This window comes from Carassius auratus, unplaced genomic scaffold (assembly GCF_003368295.1).
Source record: "Carassius auratus strain Wakin unplaced genomic scaffold, ASM336829v1 scaf_tig00012155, whole genome shotgun sequence".
NCBI lineage: Eukaryota > Metazoa > Chordata > Actinopteri > Cypriniformes > Cyprinidae > Carassius > Carassius auratus.
In genome coordinates, this window is record NW_020524264.1 from 325,790 (window position 1) to 341,293 (window position 15,504).

At 37.1% G+C, this 15,504-nt stretch overlaps 1 protein-coding gene across 2 annotated transcripts in view; it reads left to right on the forward strand.

Moving 5' to 3' along the window:
• The window catches only part of nphp4 (nephronophthisis 4), a 154,300-nt gene that overhangs the window by 102,045 nt on the left and 36,751 nt on the right, over positions 1–15,504 (forward strand). For both annotated transcript variants that reach the window (XM_026246355.1, XM_026246354.1), the window contains exons 11-13: positions 4,530–4,585; positions 10,251–10,385; positions 13,901–14,049. In XM_026246355.1, the coding sequence (XP_026102140.1) occupies positions 4,530–4,585; positions 10,251–10,385; positions 13,901–14,049 (340 nt within the window). The remainder of the gene's footprint in view (positions 1–4,529; positions 4,586–10,250; positions 10,386–13,900; positions 14,050–15,504) is intronic.

Here is a 15,504-nt window from a genome sequence, read left to right on the forward strand (position 1 = left end):
TGTTCTTTGAGTTCAATAAAAGAGTTAATTATTAAATAAACCATGAAATGTTAAATAAAATAAGTCATTATGACATCAACATAAAACCCTTACTTAAAAATTAAATATTTTATTTGTTTACTCAAATGTCATTTAACGTTATTGTCAAATGTATTTATGTATTTTAAAATCTCAGGGTTACTTCAAGTAAATATATCAGATGAAAGAGGATTAGATGTGTTCAAGCAGTTGATGCAATATTGAAAAACTTTTTAAACCTGAAATGATTTTTGTAACTTAATAAATGGTCAGATGCCACCTGACTTATAACTGGTCTTTGTGTGAATGACACACTTTCTGAGTGTACTGTATATAAAAAATAGTCTATTTTAGAAATGAACGTTTTAAAAGATAAAAAAGAGGAATTAGGGAGGATCAATAAATTATGACTATTGTATTGCTATTGTGTGAATAATATGTAATCATGTAATCCATAAAAATTTAACTGTAGTCTGATTACGAGTATTTAAAAATGTAATTTAAAGCTGCAGTCCGTAAATTTTGCCTCTTTTTTGCCATTTCTGTTTAAAGACCTGCATTTGTAGCTTTTTGCGGAATTATCTTCCTTGCACGGCTCCAGATCTGAGGAGTATGTGTGGCAGCCAGTCATCGCACCAGTTTGGATATTTACTGTACTTTGCAATCACAGATTCTAGCCTATGTTTTGGAATATGTGACCCAAATAAGAATTTTCACTGGATATTGTCAGCTGAACAAGTATGCCATATTTGTTCTGACCAACTGAGAAAAAAAAAACAACCTAATAATAAATTGCGCTACAAATGGTGATTTAACTATTTATTCATTTATTAAATTATTATTATTGCTATACTTTATTCTCAAATTGTTAATGTTAACAACATCAGCATTACGTGACTATGTGAATATAGTGTGTATAAGCGAGTAGATTTCAATTTCTGTGCAGTCTAATCTCTAATTGTAAATCCACTCGGATTGAAATTCAAATTAAGAGATTATTTTTACCCAAAAAGCCATTTATGCTCCCCCTTCGAACTGGTTGTCTTTAAAATACAAATATAATGGAATATATATAATATATATGGAATATAACTACATTTCATTCACATGTGTTTCAGAAACACAAAATCCTATCTAGATTACATGAATGCATCTAGATTACAATCCGCCATCATAATGATGCATTTAATTATTCTAGTTGCTGTGAGAAAAGGCTATAAACGATCCGCCACCTGCGGGATCCTCACATTCGATAGCCTAGTAGCCGGGACAACTTTTTTTATGTTTATAGACGTGATGTAATGATGCAGTGGCATGCTATAATTTCCCCTGAAACCCTACCCGGATCTCTCAAATTAGGAAACGTTATCATTATCTAACCCTTGTGAATCGGGCTAAAGAAAAGTGATAGTCTTGAACACTGGCTGGTTATGTACTTGCTCAAATATTGATTTTGGATCATTTTTAATTTAAACTGCATCTTTAATCAAATAACAAATACTTAATTTTGGAATCTGATTATGTAATCCAGATTATATATAATCCGTTACTACCTGGCTCTGGTAACATACAGTAAAACTACATGAAGTGGTCATATGCATTTGAAATTAAATCTACAGTTATACTTATATTTACATTTAGTCATTTAGCAGACACTTTTATCAAAAGATCAGATCACACAATTCTTTCGATACCTTTTAAAGGTTGATGTTAATTCTGGGTATAAAACAGGTATAAAACAAGTCAGTCAGTCAGTCTTAAGCCCTATTTGGACGGTAATTGTTTCTCAGGGGGACATAAGTTATTTTCACAAATTTACAGGGGGTAGTTGGTGATTTTAATGCTATCTGGTTTCAGGATTTTTGTGTTTTTCTCTCACCACCCCCATATAAATTCCCGGCCGAATTACCTACTGTTTTTTTTTTTTTTTTTTTTTTTGACAAACACCAAGGTTATGTGGTAATTTAATTGCCATTCGAATCCACATCTCTGAGTTTATGAGAAGAAATTGATTCATAATTCAGTGTTTAAATCCTTTTTGAGCACTCCCTAACACGTCTGGGAGGTGAAAGAGAAGAAAAGCACATAAACATTCGAAATGGCTCTTTATTATGGCAGCAGCAGCAATACAATTTTAAAATGTGTATTATTAAACAGACCCCCCTTTGCCTTCAGAACGGCCTTATTATTCGTGGCATAGATTCAACAAGGTGTCGGAAACATTCCTCAAAGATTTTGGTCCATGTTGACATGATAGCATCACGCAGTTGTTGCAGATTTGTCAGCTGCACATACATGATATAAATCTTCCGTTCCACCACATCCCAAAGCTGCTTTATTGGATTGAGATCTGGCAACTGTGGAGGCCATTTGAGTAAAGTGAACTCATTGTTATGTTCAGGAGACCAGTTGGAGATGATTTGAGCTTTGTGACATGGTGCATTATCCTGCTAGAAGTAGCCATCAGAAGATGGGTACACTGTAGTCATAAAGGGATGGACATTGTCCGCAACAATACTCATGTAGGCTGTGGTGTTTAAACGGTGTATAAGTGGTACTAAGGGGCCCAAAGTGTGCCAAGAAAATATCCCCCATACCATTACACCACCACCACCAGCCTGAACCGTTGAGACAAGGCAGGATGGATCCATGCTTTCATGTTCTTTACGCCAAATTCTGATCCTACCATTTGAACGTTGCAGCAGAAATTGAGATTCATCAGACTAGGCTACATTTTTCCGATCTACTATGGTCCTATTTTTGTTAGCCTCTGTGAATTGTAGCCTGTTTCCTGTTCTTAGCTGACAGGAGCGGCACCTGGTGTGGTCTTCTAATGCTGTAGCCCATCTGCTTCAGGGTTCGATGTGTTGTGCGTTCAGAGATGGTATTCTGCATACCTTGGTTGTAACAAGTGATTATTTGAATTACTGTTGCCTTTCTATCATCTCTAACCAGTCTGCCCATTCTCCTCTGACCTCCGACATCTACAAGGCATTTTCGTCCACACAACTCTGCAAACTGTAGAGATGATTGTGCATAAAAATCACAGTACATCAGCAGTTTTTGAAATACTCAGACCACCCCATCTGGCACCAACAACTATTCCATGTTCAAAGTCACTTAAATCCCCTTTCTTTCCCATTCTGATGCTCAGTTTGAACTTCAGCAAGTCATCTTCACCACATCTAGATGCGTTAATGCATTGAGTTGCTGCCATGTGATTAGCTGATTAGCAATTTGTGTTACCAAGCAATTGAACAGGTGTACCTAATAAAATTGCCAGTGTATATATATATCGCGTGTAATTATATACTATAGCGCATCTGTTTTCCTATTTTTAAACAGGAGATATAAATTATAAAATAACAAATAGGATATTATAAAATGTATATATTATAAAATATGTTTGGAATAATAAGAATACATTTTACATAATAATAAGTATTTTAAAATGCATTCTACACAATAGTAAGAGTAAATTGGTAAATAAAATTAATTTTTTACAGCAGACAATTATGTGACTGCTACGTAAACAGCGTATTCCCAGGTTGTAGGATCACAGAACTCGCTCCTACACTGTGAATAAATCGCCATCCGAATCCATGAGTTTCATCACTGAGTTGGTATGTAAATTTATTTCTACAGATGTCCATATGAGAAACAATTACCATCCGAATCGGGCTTTAGAGTTAAATCACGACACTTTGCTGTTACACAAATGGGATTTTGGATGACTAAATGTGCATGGACCAATCACTGATTAGATTTCCACAAGCCCCTACTGGCAACTCTTAACCACTTGAGAGACCTCTTGAGCTGTCTTAAAAAAATGAGAGAGTAAGAGACTCTTAGCCTTAAGAAATTTGATAACTTGGTTTTGTGCTTAAGTTTGAAAGTAGGAGTAAATTTAATGAATTCTCATCAATTGAGACTAAAATGGCACTTTGAGAAGCTTGATAAATACGGGGCCAGGTCTGTGTGTGAGGTCATTCTTAGTGGCGTATAGAGCTGACCTCATTATCTGATCGAGGGAATGATGTTCTGTTCACTGTGACTCTAACCTCATCTCTCGCTCAGCCAAAGCCTTTTCTACTGCTGCCAGGCTTATGTGACAAATGTGATTCATGCGGTGGGTCATTCAGGCTGTCTTTACACCATGAATGCAAATGAGTGTCATCCAGATAGCCTAAGGACCTGTAACAAATGCCACCCTGATCCTTAGCATTCCTCAGAGTCCACATTTCGGTGGCGTAATGCTGTGTAAATTGGGATTGTAAAAAAGTGTGTCATTTGCATGGTTTTAAATTTTGATTGTTAACCATGAAACATGTAATAATCCATAGTTATTGTCATTGGTATTATTGAGCAACCCATCTCAACCTATGACATTATTTAACAAAATTAGAAACCTGTTGCAAAGGAAATACTTCAGTTTTTGCAAATGTAAACAATTGAGGAGGAAATTAGTGTTTAAAGTGCTCTAATTTATATTTTATTTATTTGAATTTTAGACGAACGCATCTTGGAGCCGATGTCTTCGACGCAGCAGTCTCCACGTGGCCCAGCGGTAAGTCACTCGAAATCATCACACGCTAAAATTCTTGCTCTCTCCCAGGGAGCAGTTTGTTTCTTTGTCACTAGAATGGCAGCGGTTTTAGAACAAACTCTGCTGTGTCCTCTCTTTGATGCTGTAACATGTCTGAGAATCTGCGCTGGACAGAATCAGAGCAGATCTGCTGACCCGAGCACACGGGCGCCGGTTTCTGTGAGTTACGGCAGCATTGCACCATGAAAGCTTGAGAAGTCTTATGGAGGGTTTGCAAACTGAAGGAAAAGGTATTGAAGGCCAGGATGGAGAATGTACCACTATTCTTCAGATAGCACACTGCGTTCAGTTTCGCTTCCCAGTTCCCACAGCGACTCAAGAGGCTCACAACCTCTGTTCAGCTGCTGATCCATGAGGTGTACAGATATACCAAGCCAACTATCAGATCAACATTTCTGGTCTGTTCATTAAAGCAGGGATGTTCAGTCCTGCTCCTGGAGGGCCTAAGTCCTCCAGATTTCAGTTTCAGCCTGCTAAAAGGATTGGAGTTAAACTGAGCAGGACTGAACACACCTAATTTTAATGTATAGGTTCTGATTTGATTTGTGAAATTCTCATATACACGCTAACAAATGTTTTAAACTCTAAAATAACCTGCATTATGCAAAGTGTAATTAAATTCTAAACAAATATCTCCACTTGCCAAGATTGCCCCAATTCAAATTCCATGTGTGTGCAAAAAAAGTGTTTTAAGCTGAGATCTAAAAATCTCCACTTAATGGGACTGACTGAATATTAAGTTAAAATTGAGATAAAACAAGTTATCCGATAGACACACACATTGTACACATGGAGTTATGTCTTTATTTGCAATTTAATGGCTGGATAAACTACCTCCATTTTTAGATGGCGTATTGCAAGTTTCCCTGTCAGTAAAAAACGATTTTGTTGGCTCACAAACACAAATGTGTTGATTCCAAATTGCTCAGACTTTCTCTCCCTTCGGTGAAGTCTGATTTAACACTTCAGCAAAACAAAAGAAAACAAAGCAGATGCTGTCAGACCTTAAGGACCATTTAAAATATCCATTGAAGCTTCCAAGGCTCCACAGCGTGGAAGCATGGATCCTGGTCCACATTGATTGTGGTATGGCACTAATTTAGAGGGATGCCAATTTGGAAAGGTTGATTCAAGTGTTTGTTTTTTGTTTTTTTAGCGACCCTGCTCCCTGTGTTTGTTCTATAAAGCCTGAGTCCCTCACTTGGTCTGAAATGCCTGTCAAGGCAATGGCGCATCTCTTTGATTGATGGGATTCTCTGTCTCGTTCTCAAATTCTCTCTCTCTTTCACTCACACATGAAATCAGAGTGGCATGCACAGACTGGTTTAATCATTCTACATCTTGCGAAGTATGCCTTGTTGTCTAATATCAACCACAGGGTGGGTTTCATAAATGTTTCACACACATTTAATGTGTGTGTTTGATTGTAAGTGAATATATCACAACTGTTCCATAATCCGGTAAGCTTTCTTCTGCAGGTGTCAATTTAACAGGTCATTTTAAGGCATCATAGTGTATGTACTGTAAAAATCCTATGGCAGTGGCACATGTATCCTTCATGGACGAGGAAATAGCATTGCAACAAACACAATTAAAATATGTAATGGAAATCCAGGTTGGTGAACAGTGCTGTTTTATAAGCAGACTTATAGACTTATAATCTATCTATCTGTCCGTCCTGCATGAAACCCTCTGTATTAGAAATGTTTTGAAATCCCTATGGAGAAATAAATGTAAAAAATAGTGGAACCAAGCTTGAAAAAGTAGGCTCTCTCTGTTCTGCTTTATTAATGCTTGTGGTTTCAAAAATAAAATGTTCAGCTAGCACATTTGTATATGATGTTCAGGTGTACAGTACCTTGTTGCATTTCTGACTTAAGGTGCTTTAATGCACAGGTTCTGAATAATGCCGCCAGTCATCTTCACATCCCATGCACTTTATTTCAGAGTTTGTGAGTTAAAATGCTTTGGATGCATGCACTCCCCTTCTATTTATAGTTAATGCTTTAAAAAAAAGAGCCTTTGTCTCTCTCTCTCTGTCTTTTTCTCTCTCTCTTTCTGCCACCGCTATGCCTCCGTTATTGATTGTATGTTTTTTAGTATGCATGAAAGTGAGTGTATGTCAAACAAGAGCTGGCTTTGTGAATATCGACTTGCATGATTTTTATTCCAACCTTGTGCCTTTTTTGTTGGCACTGTGTCTGTCAGTAATTTTGCCGTCATGTGGATCTGTCTTTCTTTCCTCTCCCTTGGTTTTCTTGCTTCTCTTTTCATAGTGATAGGTGTGATAACTCATTGTAGTGAGAGTCATTTGTTTTTGTGTCTGCTGTCTGACGAGGATCACAAATATTGTTGGCATTCATCAGGGCAGCACAATACTGATATCAGCACAATGTAAACCAGGGATTCCCAGCTAATAGTATATTTGTTTTATATATATATATATATATTAGAGGTGGGCATAGATTAATTTTTTTTAATCTAGATTAATCTCACAGTGATCTTGAAATTAATCTAGATTAATCTAGATTAAAATGGCTCATTCAAAATCTGCCGACGGCATTCAGAATATGTTTGTAACCCAAATAAAATTGACAAACAGTAAATCTTTGAGAAGGGGTTTATCAAGCTAGGTGGTGCATTAAAAAAGGGGCTCATCTCCTGTTTCCAAAATGCATCACAAAGTGCTTAAAAAAGCTGTAAACTAATTCCACATTGCACAAGGTGCAAACAACCTTACGCCTGTTTCACACATACTCTGTCTGCAGTGCGTATGCGTTGTAACCCATGTTAATGTATTCCAGTTGCGTTCCAGGAGCGTTGCGTCTGCAGCAGTGCAGCGATCATTTACGCATCGAGTAGCGGACTGCAAACGCGTCCTGTAAAAGCACATCGAGTCCGTGCTGCACCACATACGTAACGCACACGGACTGCATACGCACTGCAGACGGAGTATGTGTGAAACAGGCGTGAGCAGGGCTGTAGCTGGGGTCAGCGGGGACCCGGTGAAGGTTGTACCAGTGGGCCCTGTTTGAAATTGTTTAATTTGTATGTTTGTTTATTTTTATTTAATTGTGCTATTTACACAATGTTTAAGTTTTTTTCAAGTTTGTAGGTGTCAAGGTACAAAAACCAAATGATTAAATGTAAAATAGCACTGGAAAGTCTTCAATGTAAAAAATAAATACACAATCAAATCTACATTTATTCAGAGACCTTCAACATTTCTCACATTATTACAGTTTTGCTATATATATCAAAAAATATATCTGGTGTCAGAATAATTTTTGATTTGACTGTTAAAACTACAAAGTGATTCAGTCAAGAGCAGTGAGTGATTTTCTTTTTCATTGGATTAACATTACAGCAGCCAGTAGCTAAATTAGGCGTGGTCACTTTAAGAGACGATGAACCCATCCGATATAATACACATCCCATTTCTTTCCTCAACTGTTTACTTTCACTTAAGAAATAACTGACAGTTTTTTCGAGCATAATTTCCAAGGTGGATATTTTGACATATTTTGTATGTATTTGTCGGCACAAGAGCAAAAATAAGCAAATTCGATGTTCAAGTGTTTTGAGACGCCTTTCTCTGCGTGAGTCCTGAACACCAGAACACCGCGAGTACTGAATTGGGCTCTTTCACATCTTTTTGTTTGTTCAAACTGCGATTTGTATTTATTCGTTCAGGTGCAGGAGGGACTTCGAGGAGAACTTCGCAGAAAAGAGCTCGGTTCAGTGTCGCTGTCCGTGATACGCGGCTCTCTCTCTCTCTCTCGTGCGCGAGTAACCAGCTACTCTGTTCAGCTTTTCCGCTTGTGTTTGGATGCTTTAATGTTTAAATCGACAAGCGGTAAGGCTTAAAAACATGTGAAATAGATAATATTTCATGACAATGCGCAGCAGTGGCCTGTCAACTGTCCTGAGCATCTTTTTAGGCTGGCCTCAGCCAGTCGGTTTTATAAAATATCAAGGTGAAGGTCATCATAGCTTGCTTAGTATAGACCCAGATCTCAACCCAACTTTGAGAATAGATTAACGGCGATATTTTTTTTTTATCGCCCGATAAGAGTCTCACGTTAACGCAGCACGTTAACTCCGATAACGACCCACCACTAATATATATATAAAACAAAGTTTCAAGTGGTTCACAAACCCTCGGTTGGAAAGCCATGGTCTAAATCTCTGATATGCGGTCAGTTGATCAGACAGTTCTGGGCAGTGTGAGTTTCGGGGCTCGTTGTAGTCATGCGTTTAAGCATTATTGGGGTCAGTGAGTCATAAATTTATGCTGTATTGGGGTCAGTAGAGAAATGCTTTTAGGGTCTACTGGCTGCCAGTGATTTAGGAGGCAGTTGAGTCATGAGTTTAACATCACTGACCCCATCACAGTCTTCCAGTCCTGTGCTACACAGATCACATCACACAGCCTGTGAATCCATCAGCCTTTCTTAAGGCCAGAGAGGTGCTTTACATCAGCAACTGATGCATGCTAAAGTCTGTACAAATCTCTGAGCATTAGCGCTGGAGGGAGTCTTTCAAACCATAATTTTCGACTAAATCTGATTAAAAGCAGCACAGTTACATCACCACAGCCTTAATGTCTTCATTTAGATAAGTTTCAGAGTGCTTTTTATGATTATGATATGATATGTTATTGCTTGCTGTAATACAGGGATGCAAATTTATGACCTTTGTCTGAGTTTAGATCCCTTATAACTTTGAAATTGCAACATGCCAATCATCTCCCAAATGTGTAATGAGAATCGTTTGTAATAATAAATGCTAAAATAAAAGCTCTATGGTTTAAATGATTTGAAAGCAAAGAAATATGTTTCACAGAGATGAATATTAGTATTGATATTTTACTGCTGTTTTGTAAAGTAAATTTATGATTATTTTGATGTATTGTTTAATCTTATAACAGCAACAATGACAACATTATTATTATTGACAACTTTTTTACATTTTTGATACCATTTACAAAATAATAAAATAAATTGTATATATATATATATATATTACTAATTAAATTAACACAATAACTGAAACTAACTGAATTTTTCACAAAAAAGACATTGTGGAAGAAAGACAATATATTTGTCTTTCTTCCACAAAAATTAAGAATAAATCTGACTAAATTTAATGAGCATATAACGTCAAAATGCTGGAAATTTAAAGGACAGTTTTGTCCAAAGACAAAAACTCAGCAGCTGAGATGAGTAATATCAGACTCTGAAAGAGGCAGAAATCGATGACTGCGTCAGAAGTGCAGAAAGTGTATTGGTGTTGATGTATAATGCTACTTTTGTCAACAATAGAGACTCAAATTACGAGCATGAGGCAAACAGGAACAGCGAAAGGCTCAAAGTAAAGAAAGAGAAATTAGATCTCGTATGAAAATATGTGCGTAGCAGCACCCAAAGCTGGATCTGTCACATTTATACCTAAACAGGTTTCTAATTTCATCCTGCTGTTGTGTTGGCTGGATGTGGGCTTTATGTAGATGCCAGCTGCGGGGGATTGCCACACCGTCAGATGCTTCTGCCCGTTGTTTTGTAGGATAAATATGTATTAATTTTTCTTCTTTCTTTTTTATCCTTTCTCTGGTTCTGTTGTTCAGCTGTCTCTCTCTCAGCTGGTTGCGACTTCACGCTACCCAACCATGAGCCACACGGTGGGGTCTCCATGGCAACAACAGCTCCCCTCTCTGCTTTCTCCCTCCCCGATGGCATCGGCCCACCAGCTGTCACATGTCGTAAGTTTTCCACCCACATACGCACACACAAACATACTCAACACGAACACACAAATGTATATATGCTCTTTTAAAACAAAGCACAGAGATACATTCACGCAAAGGAATAAAACGCCTACACTCAAAACATAATATAGCATAGAAAAAAAACACAGCACTTGGAATCCCTGATTATAAAGACACCTGTACAACACAAAACCCACACCTAACCTGTTGAGAGCAGCGTTAAGGAATTTCATACTAAAATGTGTTTTTAACATGTATTGACGTGAACTACAATTGTTCAGTTCCATTTTGCAGACTTTGTATCAAACTGCAGAACTTCTAAGAGCACCATTAACTGTCCCATCGTTTTGACAAAATTAGCTGCACTATTATAATGTTTCATGCTTGCATAAGATCTACTGTAAGTGCCAGTTTGAGTTTTTCCTTACCGTAAAAACTGGAGAGAACTTTGAAACTTGATCTGGTTCGGTGAGTCTATGCCACTAAATTGGAAAATCATGCAAATGAGATTTAAGGTGACTGCAGCTCCACACTCACAATATATCCATCAGTGGTCCAGCAGATTTGTTCACTTGAGCTCTGAAGTACATTTTAATGATTCATGATTCACATGATCATCAAACATTTTATTTACCGCAAGGCTTTTTCCACTGTCAGGCTTTACGTTTTCCTGACGATACGCAAGAGTTGGCATCTACATGAGACTGCTTTTGTAGGTAAACAATGGAGCGAGGGCTTTATGGAGGAGGATCACATTATAGAAAGATAAAAGTTCCCAGAGTAGCTAAGAAAAATACATGTATTCAGATTATATTCTATCATTTAATTAAAGTAGTTCACCAAAAAATGAACATTTGCTGAAAATGTATTTACCCCTGGCCCTATAGGCCATCCAAGATCTAGATACATTTGTTTCTTCATCAGAACAGATTTGGAGAAATGTCAGAATTAGAGTCCAAACTGCAGATAAAACATCAGAATGATCCACACGTAATCCACGTGACTCCAGTCTATCAGTTAATGTCTAGTGAAGTGAAAAGCTGTGTGTTTGTAATAAACGAATGTATAATTAAAGCATTTTAACTTTAAACTGTCTCTTCTGTCCAGAATCCATAATAGCACTTTCTCTATTTAAAAAGTCAGTTCTCTGTTACCCTATCACATTAAAATCCATTGACATGTTTTTTAGAGCTATATTGAACTGTTTTCTCAAGCAATTGGTGCATGGCCTGTGCATATTTCTCTTCTGATTCAGACAATATGTCTTTTCTCACTGGAGAAAGCAATATTATAAATACAGGACTCTTAGCTGAAAGCAATAGTTTGACGTTAAAAATGTCTTAATGGTGGATTTGTTTATTACAAACAAAGCTCTTACTGGAGTCATGTGGATTATTGTGATGTTTGAGCTCTCATTCTAACGGCACCCGTTCACTGCAGAGAATTTGTTGATGAGCAAATGATGCCATACTGAATTTGTAGAAACAAATTTACCTTAAATTAGTGTAATGTCCCTTGTTGTGTAAAAAACATTGTGTATTATACTATAAAACCATCAGTGCACTATTACAGTTTTTCCACAGCAACATCAGCAAGACATCCTGAGAAAACTGAGCTGGAACGGTTTATAATGGTAATGGGCTTTTGTTGTTTTAATGTAAATACTGTGTACATACAGTCTGTATAGAGTGGGAACATGTCATACATTTTCACAGAGCTATCCATAGGTTTTATGTTAATCGTGTGTGGGAGCATATATGTTTATGCTGTTGCCTTTAGTCATGCGGTGCATTTGACTATATGATGTACTGTATGATGTCTGTAAATAAACATACAACGTGCTTTGTTACCGCCTCCACAGTTGTTTAAGGCTGTTTGTGCCATACATGAGCTGTTCTGCTGAGATTAAGGAGAATATTTCTGCCATGCTCAACTTCCTGCATGTCATTTCTGGGTGATTCTGGGCTGGTGTTAAATTATTCCCTGTGCATTTTGTTTCTCTGTGTATTAATTTACCATTCCTATCTTAAAGTTAGAATTTCAAATTCTATTTGGATTTGGTTTCAGCTAACTTAAAAAGATCAGTCAGTATGGACAAAGCTTTGTGAACATCTTGAGCTCCACCATTTTTAAAACACAAATGCAGAATGTTAGAATTCACTTGCAATTTGGCTGGAGTGTTTCAATTGCATTTTTAAGTATACTGCAAAGCATTTGTATGTGTGTATAGTGTGCATGATTGAATGTGATTTTGAATGCATATACCAGCATGCCACAGGTACATACATATAATGAGGATTACTACCACCCAAGCAATTCATTAAAAGTGGGCAGTAACAGTGTGATACAAAGAGCTAAAGTTTGCCAGAAAAGTACAAGCTAATAGATAAATATAATATATAGTACAGTACTGTAAGTCTGTTATGCTCATCAATGCTGCATTTATTTTAAGTTTATATTTAAGTTTTTTTAACAGTAGTTCTGTTAGTGAAACTTGCTTTATTAATTCATACATTTATTCAATCCTTTAAAAAAAGTTTTTTGTAAGGATGTAGCCTTACTTGGCTTGAAGTATTTTGTTTTATTTGTCTGTTTGTTTTGTTCTTTTAAGAGTAGGTTTATCTAATATTATATTACTAATATACCACATTATTAGACCACTGAGGAAAAATGCAAATAATTCCAAATAATAGCACAACAATTTTGTTTTAGGTCAAGAAAAAACTATTTAAAAGTTACTTCATAAACATTATAATGCAACAAATATACAATTCTATTTGTGGTAAGTTAGTTGTCTCAGACTAAACTATTTGATGTCACTAAGCTTCAAAACTTAAGGAAAAGAGTGTGTCTTCAAAAGAAACTAGTTTGGTTTCCAGGCAAAAAAGAAAAGAGCACCTTGATTCCTAGAAACTGTGTAAAGTCAGCCAGTCAGATTCAAGCTCGCCTGATTGAGAAAATACTTTCCAATTTTTTTAGCAATATAAATCTGACGGTCAGTGGCCTGTGGGTGTGCTGTCTGAAGCTAGGTAATGAGTATAGAAAATGCTGCAGTTGCTTTTTGATCAAGTCCTTGGAAGAGTCGTGTCTTCAGGCGTTTCATAAAGAACTTGTAGAGCATTTGGTTGTGCAGTGTCTGTTGGCAGTGGTATGTTATTCTTTTGTGAAAGTAATAACGAACTTTCACTACTGATTCTGATCTGTTGACCTCTCTGTTGTCTTAACACTCTCATCTGCTTCCTAAACATCTGTTATTACCCTCAAACATGGATATTTTTGGCACATTTTAGGAGGTTCTTTTTAGATTTGCTGATTAAATATTCTCAGTATTTTGCAGTCCTCACAGAGAGAGATATTCATACACTGAAGATTTATGAGCCAGAACTTCATCGGAGCCTCTGGCTTTTTTGTATTGCAGGATCTGCTGCTGAACTTCAGTCCAAAATGATTCTTGAATTTGTCTGTTTTCCTCTCTTTCTGCCTATGTGTGTTGATTTAAATTGAATCAGGAGCGTCCAGTTGCCGGCAGCATAGCTCATCTGGAGCTGAGTGTGCAGGAGAGAGAGGGAAACAGAAGTGAGGAAGAGGATGAGATGCAGGAGCTGACCTTCACTCCAGTGCACGCCCCTGTCATCACCCTCGGAACACACACTGCTGGGTGAGAACCATACAGACCCACTTACAAATAATTCACTTATTCAGTGGCCATATTCTTCACTTTTGTAGTAGTTTCTATTTTCTAAGAAGTCTTCTACTTATGTTCCTGGCACCAAACCAGCGATGGATGGATGGATGGATGGATTGATTGATTAGAGCCGATAACATTTTCTGATACATAACAAGTGAAAATCAATGCACAGCATAAATTATAAATGAATTATTATTAATTATTTGGCAAAATATTACAGAAAGTGGTTTTCTTTCTTTATATTATACATGACTTAAGCGTGCTCTGGCCCAGAAAGTTTAGTGCAAGTGTGAGTGCAGGCCAGCGGGGAAGTGGGAAGAGGGGGTAATCGCGTTCGGGATCAGTTCAAGGCAACCGTGCCTTGTGTGAGTACACCCTTAAATGCAATGCGTACACATGGATTAAAATCGTAAAACAAGAATATAAAGTCTGAGACAGTGAGGATTTGGAAGAAGAAACAATAAATATTAAATAAGTGGAATTTCGTGACCAACCAGCAAAACAGAATATAAGCTCTGAATGGCTTTGAATGGCTTTTAATGGCGTGAATGATTTTAATTTATGAGCTTGAACAGCATAAATCCAAAAGCATGGTCAATTGCAAATGTTGCGATTGTTTTAAAATACAATAACCAGCACCATGAAACTATTTAAAAAGGCGCACTAAGAGGTCTTTGTTACAGGATATAAAATGATGATCCCAAACTACGGAGTGCTCTCTTATATGACAATCAATTATGGGAATGATTGAAAATTTACATCCCTATTATAGACTTTGTGTATACAGACAAGCTGATGGATGTAGGGTAGATAGATAGATGGATGGATGGATGGATAGATAGGGAGCATTTATTCTGTATCCCCATCATGCACAAATTTGCTGTTTCCTCTAATGCTAGTTTCTCTCTCAGTATCCCTCTCTGTTGCCATTGCTCCACTTTCAAGAGACCAGCACATTTGTTTATGTCATGTTTATTTTAGCTGAAGTATTTCAGGGCCCCGTCCGTTTTTATATGTGGACTTGTACTGTCCTTTAAAAGTGGCGACAGTTTTGCTGAAGCCGTTGAGATGAGTTGAGATGGCCATTTAAAGTCTTGTCGGAGTGCAGAGATGTCATTCAGGAGCTGTTCGGTGTCAGTGCATCATCTGATTCTGACCAAAGACAGTTGACAGGCCAACATAATTGACATCTGGAACTGCAGATTGATTCACACAGTACAAGGAACCAACCTATGTAGCATGAAACTTTATTTAAAATGAGAACTCTAATTTGGGCCAGATGTCATATCTGATTGAGACCTATGAAATTAAAGTTGAAGTCTGAATACTAAACCAGCTGGAATGAATTAAGTTCTTACATTTAGACTAGAGGTGAATTCAAATGATATTTTTTTCTATATGAGGGCCCTTCATTTGGTTAGATTA